Source organism: Bubalus bubalis, chromosome 18, assembly GCF_019923935.1.
Source record: "Bubalus bubalis isolate 160015118507 breed Murrah chromosome 18, NDDB_SH_1, whole genome shotgun sequence".
NCBI classification, from domain to species: domain Eukaryota; kingdom Metazoa; phylum Chordata; class Mammalia; order Artiodactyla; family Bovidae; genus Bubalus; species Bubalus bubalis.
In genome coordinates, this window is record NC_059174.1 from 55,557,573 (window position 1) to 55,579,701 (window position 22,129).

At 52.2% G+C, this 22,129-nt stretch overlaps 2 protein-coding genes across 6 annotated transcripts; both read left to right on the forward strand.

Moving 5' to 3' along the window:
* Positions 1–127: 127 nt before the first annotated feature.
* Positions 128–1,935, forward strand: ADM5 (adrenomedullin 5 (putative)). The gene is made up of 2 exons (XM_006080997.4): positions 128–1,477; positions 1,683–1,935. The coding sequence occupies exons 1-2, from the start codon at positions 1,407–1,409 to the stop codon at positions 1,933–1,935; spliced, it is 324 nt and encodes a 107-aa protein (XP_006081059.2). The 5' UTR covers positions 128–1,406.
* Positions 1,936–2,651: 716 nt separating this feature from the next.
* CPT1C (carnitine palmitoyltransferase 1C) lies at positions 2,652–21,888 on the forward strand. Of its 5 annotated transcripts, none has more exons than XM_006080081.4 (19): positions 2,652–2,895; positions 3,580–3,734; positions 8,422–8,561; positions 10,172–10,343; positions 10,496–10,597; positions 10,690–10,827; positions 14,578–14,655; positions 14,888–14,995; positions 15,102–15,186; positions 15,472–15,667; positions 15,775–15,957; positions 16,704–16,809; positions 18,166–18,282; positions 19,211–19,375; positions 19,627–19,761; positions 20,370–20,522; positions 21,007–21,120; positions 21,233–21,325; positions 21,556–21,888. In XM_006080081.4, the coding sequence occupies exons 2-19, from the start codon at positions 3,594–3,596 to the stop codon at positions 21,667–21,669; spliced, it is 2,340 nt and encodes a 779-aa protein (XP_006080143.3). In that variant the 5' UTR covers positions 2,652–2,895; positions 3,580–3,593; the 3' UTR covers positions 21,670–21,888. The 5 variants fall into 5 exon arrangements, with proteins under 5 accessions (XP_006080143.3, XP_044786817.1, XP_044786818.2 ...); XM_044930882.2 differs by lacking the exon at positions 3,580–3,734 and adding an exon at positions 7,515–7,662 and having other exon boundaries at positions 2,653–2,895; XM_044930881.2 differs by lacking the exon at positions 2,652–2,895 and adding an exon at positions 7,515–7,662 and having other exon boundaries at positions 3,597–3,734.
* The last annotated feature ends 241 nt before the right edge of the window (positions 21,889–22,129 follow it).

Consider the following 22,129-nt stretch of genomic DNA (forward strand, 5'->3'; position numbering starts at 1 on the left):
TCCTGGGGGGGCACGGTGGGGTCAGGGTTCTGTCCGCAGGTGTCCAAACCACCCAGGACACAGAGACAGCACCTGCTGGCGGCTTCAGGTCTCTGTCACCACTTCTGTGTCTCTGGGTCTTGCTACCTTTCCCCAGCCTCCTGGATTCCACAGCCTCCACTCTCAAGTCCCACCTGGCCCTCAGCTCACTAGCAGGGTGGTCTCCACTGGCTCTCAGAGTCTGCACCCCCACCCCCACCCCGTAATGTCTCCTCCTGTCGCAGGGGCCTCTGCCAGGCTGGGGGAGGGCTGGGGTGTGGATTTCCAGCACAGCTGGCCTCTGAGGTTTCCCAGAAGCCCTCTCTCCCGCCTTCCCCCATCACACACATTGTTCCTCTCTGGCTGTTTTTTCCTGTCCAGGACCCTCCAAGGCCAAACCAAGGCTGATTGGCAGTGCCTGCTGCCCTGCCCTCTCCACCTGGGGAAACTGAGTCGCGGGGGGAGAGGGGGGGGTTCAGAGAGTTCTTTGTGGGGGTGGCTGCCTGCTTCCTCCCTCAGTCTGGCTTGGAACTCTGGGGGTTCCCACCATCTGCCCCACCTTGGAGATGCACACTGAGACCCCACTGGCCTTCACCGCTCCCAGTGACTGGCTCTCCAGCCTCTGCTGCAGACGTGGTACCTGCGCCTGCCCACCCTCCCCTTCCCAAGGCCATGTCCCAAAGTCACTGGCCCCCTAGGTCTCTGTCCACACGACCTGGATCACCCTAGACAGAACCCATGACCTTTCCATGACCTTCCTACGGCTGCTTCAGTACAGCTGAAATGCTTGGCCTGCTGGCACCCCACACCCATCTGCACACATTCCTCTTCTACCAGCATGGTGTTAGGGCCTAGGCTGACTCCACGACTTGAGGTGCCTCAGTTTGCCGCTTGTCCCAATTGTCAGTGCCCCGCATTGCCCAGCCCCCGCTCTGGAAGTCGCTTGTCCCTTGACATTGCTGTGCCAAAACAGCAGAAGAGGGTGAAGTCGCGCCTTGCAGCATCCCCGCCCCCAGTCCTTTCCAGGAAGCCCTAAACTGCGTCGCCACTTGCAGGTGTCGGCTGCCCCGCCCCTCCTCCTTCCGCCTTAAAGGGGTCGTGCGTCTCCCGGGGCCTCCCAGGGGCATCGACGGCACCGCGGGTCCCGTGAGGTCTCCTTGGCCGTGGTGCGGGAGGTGGGCATTCCGAGTCCTAATCCTGCCCTTCTGGCGTGGTGTGGCTCATTCGGCCTCAGTTTGCACGGTCTGAGAAGTGGGGGCGCCCTGATTTCCTGACGCTAAAGAAGGCGCTCAGGGCATTTTCCAGGCCCGGGGAGGGGGCGGGGCCGCACCCCGGAGAAGCCGCTTGGCCCACTGGTTTCTCAAACGCCGGTCCGCCCCACCCCCACGATGACCGCCCACATTCTCTTGCTGTTGCTCGTCGCCTCCTCCATCCTGGGGGACCCGGACTCGGCGGGCAGGTGAGAAACGCCGAGGGCAGCGGGGACGGGGCGGGAGGGAGACCGCGGGGGGTGTGCGCCCTCTCTAGGCCATTTTCTGCTTCAGTGGAATGGGAAGTTGGCCAGGAAACGGGCCCCGCCCGTCTCGGAGTTCTGGGTACCCCCCCGAGCCCCCTTTCTCGGGTGGGGTGTTTAAACCCGGTCTTCTCCCACGCTCCATCCCCAGGCGGCCCCAGCCCCAGGTCTCCCAGCAGCGCGGGCGCCTCTGTTCCCTGGGCACGTGTCAGACCCACCGCCTGCCAGAGATTATATACTGGCTCCGGTCTGCCTCCACCAAGGAGCCCTCAGGGAAGGCTGGCCGCAAGCCTCAGGATCCCCACAGCTACGGGCGCCGCCGGCGGCGCGAGGCCAGAGTCCCGCTACGTTTCCAGGACCCCAGCCTGCGGCAAGGCCAGCGCAATGCCCAGCTCGCTGGCTGATGCTGGGCACATCTCTGCTCGTCCCCTGACTTCATCGTGTATTGGGGCCGTGACCTCAAGTTTCAAGACCCCCTAACTCCACCTCCTGGGCTCTCCCCGCGCTGTGACTGGGCTGGACCCACGTGCACACCGGCCCCAGCAGGGACAAAGTATATTAACGACCAGAACTGAATAAAACGAGAGTTCCGTGTTTCGGTCGGCTTGTCTGTGCCCATTCTGGCCTCCCAATTTGAGCCGGGTCTCTAATATATTCTCCGCTTTATCCAGGCAATTCCACCCCCCAACGGAAGCCCCTCTGATTAACTTGAATCCGACCCGCTGTAGCACCTCCACGCCAACTCAGTCCCTACAGCTGCATCTCTCGTAGGTGGTTTTGGTGGGTCTACCGGACCCCAAAGCAGTCCCCTCCCTCCCCTGGGTGGTAGGGCTGAGATTCGCTCCGGCTCCCACGCGCGTGGGCTGAACTCTAAGCTGAGCTTCTTTCCTCGAAGAGAAAGGAGAGAAAAGAGACAAAGAGTGGACTCCGGAGCCGAAGAAACGGGTTCGGAGGATAGGTGCTGCGTAGAACAGGGGAGGCCCAATGGTGGACAATCAGGCGGGTAGGAGTCTGAAGGCAGGGGATGCAATGGAGGGAGGGGATTGGACGCTGGAATTTGAAGGGGGCGGGAACTGAGCGAGAATTGAAGGGGGCGGGGATAGAAGATTAGAAGAGGGCGGGGATAAAACCCGGGGCTTGAATACCCGGCGAGGCACCCGAGAGGCAGAAATTGGGGTTCCTGGATTTTGGATAGTCGGAGGCGACAGGAGCTCCGGAGGCGCATCAACCAAGTCGTGGACTCACAGCACTAGGACATATGCAAGTGGGAGGCTCCAGTCCGGCGTTCTAAATAGGGGGTGGGTGTGTATGTGTGCTCGGGCTTGGTCCCCAGGATCCGGTCGGCGGACCCCTGACTCAGCGTGGTAAGTTCCGGACTGTAGGGGCGCGAACTCCTGCGGGGGCCTGAGGATTGCGTCTTGGGCTGGGAGTGCGGGCATCTCCATCACTGTCCTCGACGCTCGCCTCTGCTCTCAGCCTCAGCATCCCCGAGGCATGCGCAGCAGTGTGCTTCCTCCCCCATCCCCTTCGGCCCGGGGCTGGGGGAGGGGACGCTGGGTCACCCCAGAGCACATGAATTTATAAAGAACCCCCCTCAACTCTCCTCCGCCCCCGTCCCCTGCCACAAGTCCCCCACCCCTAGTCCTTGCCTCGGAATGGGAAGCGGAAATGAAGTGGACAATGCCAACGTCCGGCAGGTGTTCATTTCAAAATCGGTTTGGGAATAACGCTTTTCCCGAGATCCCGCAACTCACCCTGGACCAGTTTCCCGCCTCGACCCCCAAATCTTGAAAGTCCTTTGGAGGGGGCCACTGTCCCCGCACCACGTTCTCAGAATAGCCACAAAAGGGGTTAACGCGAATTATCCGCCCTGCCTTTCTGTGCGTTCACAGAGGTCCCCGGCTGAAGTCCCCCCCAACACTGGAGTCTACGGCCAGGACCCTCAGGACCCCGCAGGTGTTAGGGAAGGTTGAGCTGGCGTCCTACATTCCTGGGTCTGCGGAGAAGGGGCTGGGGGTCTGGGGAATGACCCTGTGTCCTCCTCCCAGGGCTGTAGCCTGACATGGCTGAAGCTCACCAGGCGGTGGGCTTCCGACCCTCACTGACTTCGGACGCGGGGGAAGTGGAGCTCGGTGCCCCGGTGTTACAGGAGATCTACCTCTCCGGACTGCGCTCTTGGAAAAGGCATCTCTCCCGTTTCTGGGTGAGAAGGGCTGCGACGCGGTTTCCTTCCGGGAATCCAGTTACCTGTTTCCAGGATACGCGAGGCTCCCTTCCTGGCATCCCGGGTGGTCCCGCTTCTGGGAGTTTTCATGTCCACTTCCAAAACCCCTTAAAGCCAATTCCGGATTCTCTGTGGCTCACTGCTGGGTTCCTCAACCTCGCCTAGGAGAACTGCCATTCACCTGTGGTACCCACTTCCTGGACGCTCTTCACACTCTTCCCACAAACACAACTTCCACCCCAATTTCTAGAACTCAGTCCCCTTACCTGTGGTGCGCCTCTCACCTTTCCCAATCATCTCCAGGCTCTTAAATGAGATGCTCCCTGTTCCAGAACCCCATGGCCTGATCAACGACTTGGGTAGCCCACACCCCAGTCCTGAAGGCCCCCTTTCCCAAAGCCCTTGCCCACTGGCTCTCTGCACCACCTCCTTGCCCCTGCTCTCTGGCTCTCTGCGCCACCTCCTTGCCCCTGCTCTCAGCCCCCAGTACCCTCTCCAGTATGTGGCACACCCTCCCTCTGGTTCTGAAATGTGAACCTCCACCGACTGAATCCCAAACTCCCACTTCTTGCCTTTGCCCTAGGATGCCTTAGAATGCTCACATCCACCTAGAACCCGTGTCAGCCCCGGGGTCCCCAGTTCTAGAAGTCTGGCACCATCTATGGAGTCTCCCTGGAGAAGGAAATTGCAGCCCACTCCAGTATTCTTGCCTGGAGAATCCCATGGACAGAGGAGCCTGGCAGGCTACAGTCCATTGGGTCGCATAGTCGGACATGACTGAAGTGAATTAGCATGGGCTCATGGAGTCTCCCTGCTGGCCACACCCTCTTTGTGAACACAGATCTTGAATGCCTTTGCGGTCTATCAGGACTGAATTTGAGTCCTGACTCTGCCACTGACTAGCTGTGTGGCCTTGGGCAAGCGCGTCTCTCTGAGCCTCAGTATCCCTACATGTGAAACAAGAGTGATGGTAGCACCTCCCTCACAGCACAGTTGCAAAGATTAAACAAACTCTCACGTGTAAGCCTTGAGTCAAGAGCTTGGCCCATGGCAAGTGCTGAAGGTTAGCTTTTTTTTGGCTGCAGCTTGAGGCATGTGGCCTGGAGAAGGAAATTGCCACCCCCTCCAGTATTCTTGCTTGGAAAATTCCAGGGACAGAGGAGACTGGCGGGCTACAATCCATGGGTCGCAGAAAGTTGGACATGATTGAGCACAAGGCATGTGGAACTTCCCCGACCAGGGATTGAACCCGTGTCCCCTGCAGTGGAAGCGAGGAGTCTTAACCACTGCACCACCAGGGAAGCCCTCTGAGTGTTAGCTTTTGATTATAATATGGTTCTTCGTTTGCAAAATATCTGTGGAGCATTTGTGAAGGGCCTGGCACCATTTGAGACCCTGGGGACATGGCAGGGAGCAAGACAGACAGAGTCCTTTCCTCATGGGGAAGATAAGTACTCAAAATGTAGAGTATGTCAGATGGTGACGTGCTATAATGGACGATGATAATGTGGGCAGGGAAGAGGGAGCATGGAGATGTTAGAATACAACCCGGGGGAAGCCCAGGGTTCTCTCTGGAAGCTGGAACATTTGAGCAGGCTGGATAGCACTTCTATGGCCATATTGGTTGTTAAAACGATTGTTAAAATAGAGATGTATCTGCTCCAGTGAGTAAATAGCCACTAACCCAAACCCCCAGAGAACCCCTTTCAGCCCTACCCCTGGGAACCCTTGGGCCTCAGGCCAATCCAGCAACTAAAGTGTTAACTTGTGGTTTAATAAACACACACATACATACACACATAAATAGGTATGTAAACTAAGATGTAATTATATACAGAAAAATGAGGATGTTTTAAGTGTACAGACCTTGAATTTTGTAGTATCTTTGTAACTGGGGTAATACCTATGTAACCAGCTCCCCAACAAAACAGCATAGCCATCATTCTAGAATGTTCCTTAGAGCCCCTTTCCTGCCAGTACCCCTTACCTCGCGCTCGCTGCAAAGCAATCACCGTTCTGATTTCTATGCTTATAGATGGATTTGAACTGGTGTTGCTATGTCGAAAAATTTTAACTGTAACGCCTGTATTCAGAGTCAGCTCTGAAACTCCTTTCTGACTCAAATGCCACTGATGGTCAGTGGCCCCCACCAGACACTCATATTAGTATAACTGATAATTGTAATAGTGACTCTTTCCTTTCAGTTACGTAGCTGCCTCTCGCCCTGATGGTCACTTGGAGTTCTCACATCCTTCCTTTCCAGTCAGGGACCCCAGGAACCACCCTGAAGCCGTAGCTCCTGGAACTGGGTCCCAAGGAGAGGGCTGTGCCCTCAGTAACACCAGAGCTGTAATTCCAGAGACTCATTGCTAAGCCTGAATTTCTTCACTTAAAAAATGGGAATCTTGACAGCCCCTGCCTTGAGGGACTGTTGTAACCATTAGTTGTCTTAGGAGAAGGTCTGACTCACAGAAGTCACCACTCCAGCATGGCCGTTCTTATCTTACATACCACACAGGTGCTGTGTGACCTCCGGCGTGTTAGTAACTTCTCTGGCCTTCTGCTTCCTCATTTCTAAAACCATACTAGAGAGTAATAGATCTCAGGCTCTATACCAAGCAAACCCTTTGAATATATTGCTCATCTGGTCCTCATTAAGACCTCTTTTTTTGTCATGCTGAACGACTTGCAGGATCTTAGTTCCCTAATCAGCTAATCAGTGATTGAACCCTGGCCATGGCGGTCCTAACCACTGGACCACTAGGGAATTCCCTCATTTAGAGCCTTCTAAGGGAAGCCCATCATTAGTCCCATTTTACAGATGAGGAAACAGAAACTCGGAGAGAGAGTTTCACTTCCCCCAGGTCACACAGCTGCCATGATGCAGAAGTAGAGGCAGACCTGGAAGAATTAGAAGTCTGGCTCTGGAGCCTATGCTGACTCCTCACTATCCTGGGCTGCTTTTCTAGAACATGGTCTCAGTACTGATGCCCACGAGTTGTGAATTACACGCAGTGGGTCACCTGGGCCAAGCATGTGGCTTTGGTGTAGGTGGTTCATTGGCAGGAGATTAGAGTGTTGCCTGAGATGGTTTCCAAACAGATATGAAATTCTGAGATACAGAAGACTTCAGAGTATGGTACCCTCGTCCGGCTGGTTTGAGTTATTGACAGTGCCCTCTGGAGCCAGGAGACCTGGATTCGAATCATGCCTCCACCACTTCCTGGCCATGTGGCCTGGGATGAGGTCTTCAAACTTCGTGTCGCCTCCGTTTCTTCACCCATATGATGGAGATACGAATAATTACTATCTTACTGAGTGTGACGGGGGACAAAATGATTTAATGATGCTCCTGGTACTTGGGAAATGCTATAGAGAAATTTTCTGATATTAGGAAGCCCCTGTTCTATTGCAATCTAGAGCCCTAGATAGAAGCACTGAAAACATCTTTTAAAAAAAGAAAAACTAAACAACAAAAATAACCAGGTTCGCCAGTAACCTCCTTCTGCCAAGCCAAAGGGAGATTGCCCAGTAAATAAATCCCCAGTGAGAAGAAGATTAGCGACAAAGAGGACATGGTAATATTTATTGAGCTCCTATGGTGTGCCTGACTCTGAGCTATGCAATTGACCACCCTGCGCCACCCTACCCCACCCCCAGCCCTCTGCTTCATTTTCTCCATAGCACCTCTTGCCATCTGACTCATTCCACTAAAGCCTGTATTTATGTAGGTGTTGTCTCTATCCCCCATGAGAGCAGGAATCTTGCTGTCTTGTCACTGCTGTTGGACTGCAGTAAGCCTTTGTGGAATGACATTTCCTCATCCAGCCCTCGTGACAGCCCTATGAGCCAAGTACTGAGATTTGGATTGTTCCCATTCTACAGATGAGGAAACTGAGACACGGAGGTAAAGTCACGTGCTTGCAGTCACTCAGCTAGGTAGTGACAGAGCAGAGATTTGAGCCCAGAGGGTGGGGACTCCAGAGCCCAAGGTCTTAACCATGATCTCTGGGAATTTCCTGGCAGTCCAGTGGTAAGGATTGTGTGCTTCTCTGGAAGACTGCAGGAGGCACAGTTTTGATCCCTGGTCAGGGAACTAAATTCCCGTAAGCCGCACAGTTTGTCAAAAAAAAAGTTTATACTTGTAAATGGCACCTGGCATGTAGTAAGCACTCATTAAATGTTAGTTATCACTTCCCGGGAGTTGGGAGTTTGGTTAGTTACCCAGCAGCTTGTGGGATGTTCCCTAACCAGGGATTGAACCCTGACCATGACAGTGAAAGCAAGGAATCCTATCAACTTGACCACCAGGGAATCCCAACCCAACATTTTCATTCATTCCTCATTCATTCCAAGGCCAGCTCCTGAGCTCTGGACCCTGCTGTATCAATTGTTTTGCCTTTTTGACAGTCTCACCTTCAGGGTCCTGCCTGAGAGTAACCCCTCCTCCGGGAGCCCTCCCTGACTCCCTCAGCCTGAGCAATCTGCCTTATCCTATCGCCATGACCACTCACTGCATTCTGGTCTGACCTCCTTGGGGGCAGGACCCAGATCTGTTTATTCCTCACGGTATTTTGGGCACGCATCTCAATGCTGAGTCAACATCTAAGAGTGGTGCTTAGCAGATCGGATAACTGATTGAATAGGTGACCTTTCCTCTCCACAGAACGACTTTCTCACAGGCCTGTTCCCTGCTAGCCCCCTCAGCTGGCTTTTCCTCTTCAGTGCAATTCAACTTGCCTGCTTCCTCCAGCTGGATCCTTCCTTAGGACTGATGGAGAAGATCAAAGAGTCTCTGCCAGACTGGTGAGGTTCCCCACTTCAACCCAGTAACCTCCTAACCCCTTGGCCTCCACCCAGGACATTTCTGTATCAGCATGTGTGCCTGTTAAGGAAAAGTCACCTCTAAGACTTACCTGGGGTCAGATTAATAAAGGTAAAGCATCAAGTAAAGGGAGGTGATTTCCTCTATTGTCTCTGCACATTTTTCATCCTGGCTGCTTCTTGCTAAAGGGAATGTTGGCAAACCAGACAAAGGCCAGGTATGGTTATATATACTAACAGAAGTATGAGTTCTGCTAATCTGCAGTTGTGTGGTCTTAGGCAAGAGACCTCACTGTTCTTGGTGTCAGGGGCTTCACGACCCAAACGAACTTTTGGGCCAAAACAATGATTGGTTTTTAGGGTGGTTGAGGAATTAAACAAAATCATGCATGTGGAATATATAGTACAGTACTAGGAGGTACTAGGATCTACCCTGGTGGCTCAGACGGTAAAGCGTCTGCCTACAATGCAGGAGACCTGGGTTCAATCCCTGGGTCAGGAAGATCTCCTGGAGAAGGAAATGGCAACCCACTCCAGTATTCTTACCTGGAAAATCCCATGGATGGAGGAACCTGGTTAGGCTACAGTCCTAGCCTTGGGGTCGCAAAGAGTCGGACACGACTGAGCGACTTCACTCATTCACTCATTAGGAGGTTATGAAATGGGAGTAGTTGAGTGATTATTGTTGTCTGGAAATCAGATGTAGGTGAAGTTGCCAGATAGCCTGAAAGGGCAGATCTAGGATCGGAAGTAGAAATTTCCAGAAAGGCTAGATTTACCTAATCTGAAGAGGGTAAGTGACTCCCTTCAGGTCCTCCAGGTGGGATTCACTCATAGTCTGTCCTATTGCAACTTTGCAAACATGTTGACTTACTGTATCTTTAGACCAGCCATTCCTAATCTTGAGTTTGTATTAGAGTTATCTGGGAGGCTTGTTAAAACACTGATTGCTGGGCCTGGGGCCCAGGAATTTGTATTTCTGACAAGCTCCCAGATGGTGCTCTTGCTGCTGGTCCAAGGGCCACACATTGAGAACCTCTGCCTCAGGGTGTAATTTGATATCCGGTATAGTGAAAGTAGCTCAGTCTGCCAGACTCTGGGATCCCACAGACTATACAGTCCATGGAATTCTCCAGGCCAGAATACTGGAGTGGGTAGCCTTTCCCTTCTCCAGGGGAATCTTCCCAGCCCAGGAATCGAACTGGGGTCTCCTACATTGCTGACGGATTCTTTACCAACTGAGCCATCAGGGAAGCCTGATATCTGGTATATTTCAATAGAAATACCAGCTCGCATTTATTAAGCTTCTACCAATTTCCATGGGATGTGATTTTAGAAACTTGGTGTCTCCATATTCCTGAGGGGAGATGGTGGGCACACCAAGAGAGAGAATCACACGTCTAGCACTTCACAAGTGAGGAAACTGGACTTTTTCTGACTGACTCTAATTCTACGGGACATTCTTGGCTCCAACAGCCAAAAGATCAGAGTCAGAGAGTGTTAGGAACAGCAGGCGCTGGGTAGGGCTGGAGGGGAGGGATGTTCTGAGGCCAGGAGACGCGGGCCTATTCTTTTTCTCTACCCGCCCCCAGGGGTGGACAGCATCACAGGCTGCGGGGGGTCCTGGCGGCCGCGCTGTTTGCGTCCTGTCTGTGGGGAGCTCTGATCTTCACGCTTCATGTGGCCCTGAGGCTACTTCTGTCCTACCACGGCTGGCTCCTCGAACCCCACGGAGCCATGTCCTCGCCAACCAAGACCTGGCTGGTATGGGAGAGGCAGAGCCCTTGATCAAGCCCCCTCTGCCCTTTTCTCTCTGTGGAGTGCCACCCTCGCCGCGCCCCCACTCTCACCCCAGCACCTTGGCCCCGGGCTGCAGTGAGGCGTTTAATGAACTACTAATTCCTGCTCCCCACCAGGCCCTGGTGCGCATCTTCTCCGGCCGCCATCCAATGCTCTTCAGTTACCAGCGCTCTCTGCCGCGTCAGCCTGTGCCCTCCGTTCAGGACACTGTGCGCAAGGTGGGCCAAGTACCCCAGGATGGGGAGGGAGGCGGCCGAGCTGGTAGGAGGTTGTCTATGGGACCCGCCCTCTTCCCTTCCGTGCCCCGCAGTATCTGGAGTCTGTCCGACCCGTCTTCTCCGACAAGGACTTCGACTGGACCGCGGGCCTAGCGCAGGAATTCCTGAAGCTGCAGGCCTCACTGCTGCAGTGGTACTTGCAGCTCAAGTCCTGGTGGGCGTCCAATTACGTGAGTACCGCGTCCTGTAGGCGAAGCTTCTGAACCTGCGCTCCTAACTCTGCGAGGTCTACGTCCCGCCCTACGCCCCGCCCACAACCCCAGGCCCGGCGGCGATTGGCACTTCACTCCAGATGTGAGCCCATTGAGTCCCGCCCCCACGCTCCAATAGTTTAAACCTAGCCCAAGATGCTCCAATATTCTGGGCTCCCCTCACCTCTCCAATATTTTGAACCCCATCCATCCTGTGCTAACATTTTAGGCTCCATCCCCCACGCTCCCACATTCGGAGACTGGGTCAATGATCTAGCTCCGCCTCCAGGGCCCGCCCACATCGAGAACTCCGCCCCCAACCCTCTAGTATTTAAGTCGGAATTCCGGGCCCTTTCTAACATTTCAGTCCGCCCCCTGGTGGCCGGAGACTCCAAGCCCTACCCTAGAATAGTTCTTTTCCTCTGCTTTCTGTGCGCACAGACGCCTGCCCTAAACGTACTTCCATCTGATTTCAGGAACTAGGGTCCTAGAACTCACTCTGAGTTAAACTCCTTAAGAATCTGAGGCATAGAACAGGCAGCGAATTGCCCTGTAAGCGGCTTCCAGGTCTCTCATTCTGTAGGAAGCCATAAATAGCTGCCAGGCAGCATGTGATGTGCTGGAGGTAGTGAAGAAGAAATAGATGTTATTTTTTTTTAGGTTCCACGTATAAGTGATAACATATAATATTTGTCTTTGTCTGACTAACTTTACTTAGTATGGTAATCTCCATCACTGACTCGATGGCCATGAGTTTGAGCAACCTCCGGGAGTTGGTGATGGACAGGGAAGCCTGGCATGCTGCAGTGCATGGGGTCACAGAGAGTCGGACACGACTGAGTGACTGAACTGATGTTGCTGCAGATAGCAGTATTTCATTCTTTTCTATGCAAGCCTTAGTTTTAGAGGGTTTTTTTCCTTCATGTTCTTGGACTAGATTCCATTCTTTAAAAATATATATATATATAAAATATTAAAAACACTTAAATAACATAATAATTATACAATGTATAAATAATGTACATGTATAGTTATATAAATAATATATATACACACCATATGTATATTTAATTGATACATTTCATTATACCTCTAAGGCACTGTCAGCTGTAACATGCACCATTACCTTACGGACAAGAAAAGAAAAAGAATTAAGTCTAACACAGTGCTTTCTTATCACTTATACAGATCAATCCTCATTATTCACACATTCTGTATTTGAGATTCTTCTACTTGTATTTGTAACCCCTAATCAGTACACATGGCACTTTCGTGATCATTTGGAGAGTTGTGCAAGGTTGCAAAAATTTTGACTTGGCTTGAAGTGCAAATTCCCAGCTGAGGTGAAACAAGAGTGGAAGGAATCTGACCCTGTATTTCCCTTTGGAAAAATGGCTCAGTGTTGGCTAATCAGCCTTCACTGCCACTTCATAGGACATAACGACCTTGAGTAACAGGTGTATATTAAAAAGAGCTCACTTAGGGACTTTCCTAGTGATCCAGTGTTTATAGAATCTGCCTTCCAATGCAGGGGACACTAGTTCAATCTCTGGCCCTGGGAATGAAGATCCTGCGTGCAGCAACTAAGACCCAATGCAGAGACATCACTTGTATATACTGTTGCATCACATGGATATAATGTTACAATATTATACATATAGTAAAACACACAAGTCTTACATGTACAGCTTAAGTTTTATGTATGTATATAACCAGATAACCCCTACTTAAATCAAGGTATAGAACTTTTCTACCATTTGCTGGAAACTTCTGGATTTTTCCAGAATATGTTGCCTATTCCCAGGGAATGACAGCTGCATCCTGACTGGTCTAAGTTTAAGGAAATGTATGATACCACCAACTTAAAAGATCCCAAATGCTGCAAGGAAGACCAAAGATCCTGTGAGCTACTACTAAGACCCAGTGCAGCCAAATAAATAAATTAATTAAAAAAATAACCTTAATAAAAAGGAAGGAAAATATCTAGAAAATACTAAAAATCTCTGACCACCTCCGTTTTAATTCTTGTCCCTCCCAGCATTGCCTGTGAGAAACACTTTGGTCAGAGTCTTTCCTGAGTGTATGTATACATATATTGATACCCAGGGTTATATAGATATTCTTCAGGTATATATATTTTATTTATAATATATAATTTTAATATATTTAATAATATAACTTGTTATATATCATATTACATGTTTAATATATAGTATATAAACACACATACCATAAATATATATAATTTTAATTATGATTCAAATGTACATAATATAAACTTTGCCATTGTAACCATTTTCCAGTGTACAATTCAGTAGTACTAAGTATAGTCACAATGTTGTGACCCCATGGACTGTAGCCCGCCAGGCTGCTCTGTCCATGGGATTCTCCAGACAAGAATACTGGAGTGGGCTGCAATTCCCTTCTCTAGGGATCTTCCCAACCCAGGGATAGAACCCAGGTCTCCTGCATTGCGGGCAGATTCTTTACCGTCTGAGCCACCAGGGAAGCCACATAACATAAATATCATATATAATTTTAACTGTGATTCCAAGGTACATAATATAAAATTTGCCATTGTAACCATTTTCCAGTGTACAATTCAGTGGTACTACTAAGTATAGTTACAATGTTGTATAACCATAACTACTATTTATCTCTAGAGCTTTTTTATCATCTCAAACAGAAACTCTCTGTGCCCATAGGCAAAACATTCCTATCCCAGGGACTTCCCTGGTGGTCCAGTGGCTAAGACTCCGTGATCCCAATGCAGGGGGCCTGGGTTCGATTCCTGGTAAGGGAACTAGATACCACATGCCGTAATAAGACTCAGCACAGCCAAATAAATAAGTAGAATAAACATTTTTTTAATATTTATTTACTTGTTAGGCTGTGTCGGTCTTAGTTGTGGCATGTGGGTTCTTTTGTTGCGGCTATAGATTTCTCTCTAGTTGTGGCCCGCGGGCTCAGTGGTGGCAGCGAACAGGCTTAGTTGCCCCGAGGCAGTGGGAATCTTAGTTCTCTGATCAGGGATTGAACCCACATCCCCTGCATTGCAAGATGGATTCTCAACCACTGGACCACCAGGGAAGTCCCTAAATATTTTTTTTTAATTCCTGTCCCCATTCTCTGAAGCCCCAGGTAACCTCTATTCTACTTTCTGTCTCTATGAATTGGCTTATTTTAGATTTTTCGTAGACGTGGAATCATACACTATTAGTCTTGTTGTGTCTGACTCATTTCAGTTAGCGTGTTTTCAGGGTTCATCTGTGTTGTCACTCTGAAGAATTAGAGCTTCATTCCTTTTTATACTAATATTCTGTTATATAGATAGACCACACTGTCTATTCATCCACTTGGTGGACAGGTTGGGTCTTAGTAGAATTTTTTTTTTTTTTAATAAAATGCGATCATTTCACATGTCTTGTTGTTTGCCTATCCTTTTTCACTGTGCAGCCTTTCTTGGTGCTCATTCTCTGTCAGTAATATAGATGTAACTTGTTCTTTTTAAACAGCTATGTTATTCCATAACATGAGGGTTGCACGGTTTAGCTAACTGGTCCCCCATGGATGGACATCTAAGTTATTGCTAGTTACCTCTCTTGATGCCTGCTTCATTGAGCTCCACGCTCCCCATTTGACATGGCAAAGTCTGGAGGGACCACCCCCTCATTTATCCCCTCCCTTGACCCCAACCACCCCAGCTGTGTGTCTCTGCCCCACTCCCAGGTCAGTGACTGGTGGGAAGAATTCGTGTACCTGCGCTCCAGGAACTCACTGATGGTGAACAGCAACTATTACATGATGGTGAGAAGGGGAGACCGAGGTTAGGAAGTGGGCAAGGGATGGGGTTCATTGTTCCTCGGGTCTAGGGCCGGGGTGTCTGGCTAGAATGTGGGGTTTAGGGTCAGTGACCCCAATCACAGTCTGGAATTCACCATCCCGCCTGTTGGGATCAAGACCTGTGTTTGAGGTCAGTGCCTCCATCCTGCGCAAACCTGACCGAAGGCGTTTTGCTCTCCCCTGGCCTGGCCCGCAGGACTTCCTGTACGTCACGCCCACTCCTGTGCAGGCGGCGCGCGCGGGCAACGCAGTCCACGCCCTCCTTCTGTACCGCCACCGCCTGGACCGCCAGGAGATCCTGCCAGTAAGAGGGCTGCCCCTGCGGGCTGGGGATGGAGGCTGTGGTCCTCAGATGTGTGGGCACCACCTGGGTCCTGGGAGGCAGGTCACGAGCCTGTGATCTCCTGCAGACTTTGCTGATGGGAATGCGACCCTTGTGCTCCGCCCAGTATGAGAAGATATTCAACACCACGCGAATTCCCGGGGTCCACAGAGGTAAGCCCCCTCTACCCGTCTCGTTGATAGAGGTAGAACAGTATAGTGGCTAAGAACACGCTCTCTGGAGCCAGCCTACCCGGGTTCGAATCCCAGCTCCGTAACTCCCAAGCTGTGTGACCTTCAGTTCAGTTCAGTTCAGTTCAGTGACCTTGGGCAAGTTATTACCCTCTCTGAGCTTGCGTTTCCTCTTCGCTCAAGTGGGACAATAAGGGTACCCGCAAGCCACTTGGTAAGTGGCTAACAAAGGTCCTTATTCTTACAACGTATCCCCCCCAACCCCAGATCACATCCGCCACCTCCGTGACAGCCGACACGTGGCCGTCTTCCACCGGGGCCGGTTCTTCCGCGTGGAGACCCACTCGCAAAGCCGCCTGCTTTCCCCGCGGGCCCTGGAGCAGCAGTTTCAACGAATCCTGGACGACCCCTCTCCCGCCTGCCCCCACGAGGAGCATCTGGCGGCCTTGACCGCTGCTCCGAGGTGAGGGTCGGAGGTCTGGGGGCCCGAGGCCCAGCCAGAACCCTGAGGTCGCAGGCCTGGCGGAGGCTGGGCAGGGAGGAGGGTGGACTCAGTCACTCCTCCGGCAGGGACACGTGGGCCCAGGTGCGGAGGTCTCTGAAGACCCAGGCCCAAGAGGCCCTGGAAGCTGTCGAAGGGGCCGCTTTCTTCGTATCCCTCGACTCAGAGCCCGCGGGGCTCACCAGGGAGGACCCCGCAGCTTCCTTAGACGCCTACGCACACGCCCTGCTGGCCGGCCGGGGCCACGACCGGTGAGTCAGCCCGAAGATCTGGCCCCCACCCGACCTGCGACCCCCGACCCAATGCACTGAGACCTGGGGACCTCTGAGGCCGTTAACCTCTAGACCAAGGACCCCAGATCCGGAACCGCAGATTTCAGGACCGCCAAACTCCTGACCTGGATTCTCAGACCTTGAGAAACTCTAGACCCAGACTCCAGACTCAGAATTGCAGACACAGGGACCCCAGATCTGAGGATTAATAGGTGCCAAATCTAGGACCCAGGGAATCCGCCAGCCAGACCCTAAGCCTGGGGACCTCAGACTCAGAACTTCAGACCATGGAATCCATGGACTTTAATGCAGGTGCCCCAATTCAGGACCTCAGCCCTGGGACCCCCTACCTAGAGATTCTCAGATAAATTCTTAGATGCCCACCAGGCACCACTCTGATTCCTGAGGCTCCTGGGAGAATTTCCCTAAGCTCTCAGCACCTGTAAACCCTGAATACTTTTTAAATTTTTTCTGAATTTTTTTTGAACTTAAAAAAAAAATGTTCTCTCAAAACCCCTGAACCCTATGATCCTGAGGTACATTTCAGAGATGATCAGAACCCCCCACTAGAGACCCCTACCTTCTTAGGGATCCCCACACCAGGCCCCTAGCCCTGATTCCTAGATTTCCCAACCAAAACCCACTCAGTTCCCACAGAGAGTCCCCTGACTTCCCTCCTGGCCTCTTTGACTCTTTGGTGACCACTTTGAACTCTCTCCTGGCAGCTGGTTTGACAAATCCTTCTCCCTAATCGTCTTCTCCAATGGGAAGCTGGGCCTCAGCGTGGAGCACTCATGGGCTGACTGCCCCATCTCAGGACACATGTGGGAGGTAGGGCAAGCCGGCTGGCCCTCCACCCTGGGGACCGCCACCCTCCCCCCACCATTTCCAAAGACCTTCCTCTCTGGTGCCTTAAGGTTAGAGGAAAAATGAGACTCAGAGAGAGGCAGACACCGGACCAGGGTCACCCAATAAAGAAGGGTATCTAGGATTGAAAAGGGAGAGTGTTAGTTACTCAGTCTTTGCAACTCCATGGACTGTAGCCCGCCAGGCTCATCTGTCCATGGAATTCTCCAGGCAAGAATACTGCAATGGGTTGCCATTCCCTTCTTCAGGGGATCTTCCTGACCTAGGGATTGAACCCCGGTCTCCTGCACTGCAGGCCGATTCTTTACCATCTGAGCCACTGGGGAAGCCCATCTAGGATTATGACCTTTCTTTTTTTTGGCCTGTGCTGCTTAGTTTGCAGAATCTTAGTTCCCTGACCAGGGATGGAACCCAGGCTCCCACAGTGAAAGAATTGAGTCCTAACCATTGAACTGCCAGGGAACTCCCTATGACCTTTCTTTGACAAATAGGCATTTGGGACTCAGAAAAGGGAACTGATTTGCCCAGAGTCACAGAGTTAGAAGCTGCCGAGTGAGAATAAAAATCCAGAATATTCTGAGACCAGAGTGAGGCCTTCCAACCATATCACCCTGAGTCAGAACCATCCTCTGGCTCTGGGTTGCTGTGTGACCTTGGGCAAATTACTCCCCTCCTCTGAGCCTCAGTTTCTGCCTCATCAAGTGAAAGGGTTGTATTTTCTTTCATTTTTAAGCTCCTGTCCAGTCCTGAGAAACTTAGCCTCTCTCTCTTCTCTGTTTCATTTGGTCTTTAAACCATCAGGGGTGGTGTCTGCATCCCACTGGGTTCCCAGTCTTCCGTAGTGTTGCATGAGGGGTTGGCTAGGGCCCAGGGTGAGGATCAGGCATGTATGAGAGGAAGGAGGGCTGATTCAAGATCTTGAGAGCAGCCCTAGCTAAGCACTGATTCCTCTGTGCCTATTTTTTATTTGAAAAACGAAAAAAAAATTTTTTTGCCTTTGATTATATTGGTAAATGACACTCTCAATTCAATTTAACCTCAGACCCTACAAGACACTTCCTGTCATCTGTCATCTCTGCATATCATACTTTGAACCAGTCAGAAGTACAAGGGCAGTAAGCACCAACTGAGTATTAGTATTAGCCTTGCTCTCAATGACTGTGACCCCAAGATCCCACCTGTGACCATCCAGAAGTTTCTGTTTCTCAGAGATTGTCCTGACTCCCTTAAGAAGGGACTTAAGAAAAGGGGGGCCTGGTTCGATGCCCCTTGCTTGGTCCAGCAGGAGGAGGGACTCTGACAGCTTCAATTTGCACGCAGTTCACTCTGGCCACAGAATGCTTTCAGCTGGGCTACTCGGCAGACGGTCACTGCAAGGGGCACCCTGACCCCTCGCTGCCCCAGCCCCAGAGGCTGCACTGGGACCTTCCAGACAAGGTGAGGCCAGGTTTCTAGGTTCCTCTTCCACATCCCCAAATTCCTGGGTTTGCCTCTAATCTCATCCCCAACCCCAGTCTCAAGCAAAAAATCAATCCCATCCCTAAGCCCAATTCCAAACCCACATCCCAAATCAAGCCAAACCCAAATCCCAATCCTGTCTCTAATCTAACCCATCCCAACCACATCTTCTATTCTAACCCTAACCCCAAACTAACCCTCTTTCCACCACCCCTGCTCAACCCCAATCTCCACACCATCCTCAACCTCAATTTACTTCTGTCCCAACTCAGATCTAACTTTGTCTCCATCCCAAACTCATATCCACCTCCATCTCCAGCAGCATTCTTTTTTGGTTTATTCACTCATTCATTCATTCATTTGGCTGTGCCGGGTCTTAGTTTCATCTTGTGGGGTCTTTTTGGCATGTGGGTCTTTTCGCTGGGGCATGCGGGATCTAGTTCCTTGTCCCGGGCCCCTACATTGGGATCATGGAGTCTTAGCCACTGGACAACCAGGAAAGTCTCGCCATCACCATTCTTAAATTCAATCCCATCCTCAACCCTAACCCCATCCCATGCATCCTAAGTGGCCTCAGTCATGTCCAACTCTTTGCCACCCCATGGACTGTAGCCCGCCAGCCTCCTCTGTCCATGGGATTCTCCAGGTAAGAAGACTGCAGTGGGTTGTCATGCCCTCCTCAACCCCATCTCATACATAATCCCCATTCATATCCCATCCTATACCCAATCCCAACCCCATTCCCAGTCCTAATTCAGTCCTCATTCCCAGCTCCATTCCCTGTCCATCCCATCCCTGTCCCCAAACCTCAATCCCATCCTGACCTTCACTGCCAGCACCAGCCCCAACTCCAACCTCCTCCTGTCTGTAACCCCCAGCCATTCCTCCCGCCCTCCTTCTCTGGCAGATCCATCTATCCATCTCTCTAGCCCTGAGGGCAGCCAAGACCTTGTCCGGAAACATCGACTGCCATGTCTTCCCCTTCTCCCACTTCGGCAAGAGTTTCATCAAACGCTGCCATCTCTCTTCAGACAGCTTCATCCAGACCACCTTGCAGCTGGCCCACTTCCGGGTCAGTTGGGTTCCTAACCCCAGTCCCCCTCTCAGGACCTCAGTTCCCCTGGGCCCCCAAGACCCGTATTGTCGAGCCCTTTCATGACTCCTTGGTGGTGGGTCTGCCATCTTGATTAAGGGCTCCATCGAGCCCTCTCCCAACGGCATGTTCCTGGGTGGAAGGAGGCTGGAGGTCCACACAGAGGTGGGTCAGGTCTGTGAAGGCTTCCTGAGCCTGGCTGACAGGCACGTCACCTCCTTGTCCCCCAGGACAGGGGTCAATTCTGCCTGACTTATGAATCCACCATGACTCGCTTGTTCCTGGAAGGCCGCACAGAGACGGTGCGCTCTTGCACAAGGGAGGCCTGCGACTTTGTGAGAGCCATGGAGGACAAAGAGAAGACAGTGGGTGTGGGCCTCATTTGAGGCTTCGGTCATTTCCACCTTCTCATTCATACATTTACAAACATTTAAGGAGCGCCTTCTGAGGTCCAAGCTCTGTGATGAGACAGGGGAGGAACAAGCCGAGTCTCTGACCTTAAGGAGCTCACTGATGGGGGAAACAGAGGTAGTTCAGCATAGTGTACTACATGCTTTAATGGGGATCACACAGAGGGCACGAGTGGGCACCCGTTTCCAAAATGTAGGTCTCTTTATTTAACCTCTGTGTGACCTTGTAGCTTTCATTTGTACCATTCCTTATGTTCCCTACATAATCTCTCTGCTCAGAACCCCGCAGGCACCTCTGTTTCCTCTCCCCTACTTGTTTTGAGGCTCAGTGAAGGGAGTTTGGGCCCTTGATACCTGGGAACCCACCTGATTCTGCCTTGCTGTGTGACCCTGGGCAAGTAACTTCCCCTCTCTGTGCCTGTATCCCTGCTGCGAAGTGGAGTTGATATCTCTGCCTTGCAGGGAAGTTGCAAGCTGGGTTGAGGCCGGGGGTGCGACAGACCCCAGCAGTAAGCCCACTTCCTGTCTTTCCATGACCTGTGACCTCCCCGGGGGGGCCCCAGGACGCACAGTGCCTCGCCCTGTTCCGCCTGGCGGTGGATAAGCACCAAGCTCTGCTGAAGGCAGCGATGAGTGGACAGGGGGTCGATCGCCACCTCTTTGCTCTCTACGTCGTGTCCCAGTTTCTCCACCTGCAGTCTCCATTCCTGGACCAGGTTGGGAGCAGGGAAAGGGTTAAAGAAGAGAAGGGAGGCACTTCAGGGCAAGGAGGGTGATGTTGGAAAAAGGAGTTATCAGCAGAGGAGAGAGCTAGGGAGGCCAGGCAAGAAAGAGGGAAGGAGTGGAGAGGGAAGTGGGGTCTAGAGAGTGGGGCACGGTTATGGAAAGGATGTGAGGGGCGTGGTCAGGGCGGAGGGGCGGGGCCCGTGGGAGAAGAATGTGGTCTAGAAGACAGCAGGGTCAGGGGTTGAAAGGGAGAGGGGCGTGGTTGGGGGCGGGGACAAGGAGAGGGGGCGGGTTCTGAGTTGTGAGGGGCGTGGTTAGGGCGGGAACAAGGAGAGAGGGTGTGGTCTAGAGGGGAAAGATCGCACGGTGACGTCAGGAAGGGGCGGGGCAGAGTGGCACATCTTGAAGGGAAATTGGCAGTTCAGCAGCTGTGGCTTGTCTTTAGCGCACACGTGACCGACTTCTGTCCCTCAGGTTCACTCAGAGCAGTGGCAGCTGGCCACCAGCCAGATTCCTGTTCAGCAAATTCACCTGTTCGACGTTCACAATTACCCCGACTATGTCTCATCTGGTGGTGGATTCGGGCCTGTGAGTGGAACTGGGCCCTGAAAGAGGAGGGGGCTGGGAGGCCCGCCCTCCCACCTATGGCAGGGGGATGGGACCTGGGGCTATGTTGCTCCCCTTACTCGTCCCTCTGCAGGCCGATGACCATGGTTACGGTGTGTCCTACATGTTCATGGGCGATGACGTGATCACCTTCCACATCTCGAGCAAAAAATCAAGCACAAGAACGGTGAGGCTAACCCACCCCGGCCCCTCCTCCCTCGGGACTCCCGCCTCCCTCCTCTCCTACAGCTCAGGATTCCAGACTCCCAGCTTGCCGCCTACCCACGATCCCGGAGCCCCAGTGCTCAAACCCCGCAGCCCTCAGGCCCAGGGGCAGGGACCCCAGCCCTCTTGTTTCTCAGCCTCTGGGAACCCCTCTCCCAGCTTCTCTTGCACGTGACACATCTCTCCTTCCAGGACTCCCACCGGCTGGGCCAGCGCATCCAGGATGCCTTGTTGGACGTGGCCGCCCTCTTCCCGGAGGGGCAGCGTCTTAAGCGCAGAGGGTTAGGGGAGGAAGACTCGGGTTAGGGGAGGAGGACTCGGAACACAGCTGTGGCTCTCTCCCCTGTCTTACCAGGGGCTCCAGGGCCCCCACGACAGCCACTAACTTTTGACGCCTTCCAGAGGGGAGCTGGTCTCCCCAGGAACTAGGGGGAAGGTCTCTGCAGCTGGGCTGGTGCAGGACAGAGGCAGCCTGTCTGGGTTTGGAAATCCCACATCCTGACTAATAAAGATGTGTAAACTGGGGGTGTGATGTCTGCTGTGCTCTTGGGCTGAGCAGGGATGGGTGAGGTGAGGGTCATGGTGGAGGAAGAAAAAAGTTCCCATCCATCCCCAGGCTCTGCCATGAATTCTCAGTTACAGTCACCATGTCAGCTATAACCCTGGCACCTGCTTAATTTACTGCCTTTCAGCTCCAGTCACACCAAACCCAACCATGCAAGACCCATCCCAATCAACCCCACAAGTTTTCATGAGCTCAGTTCCT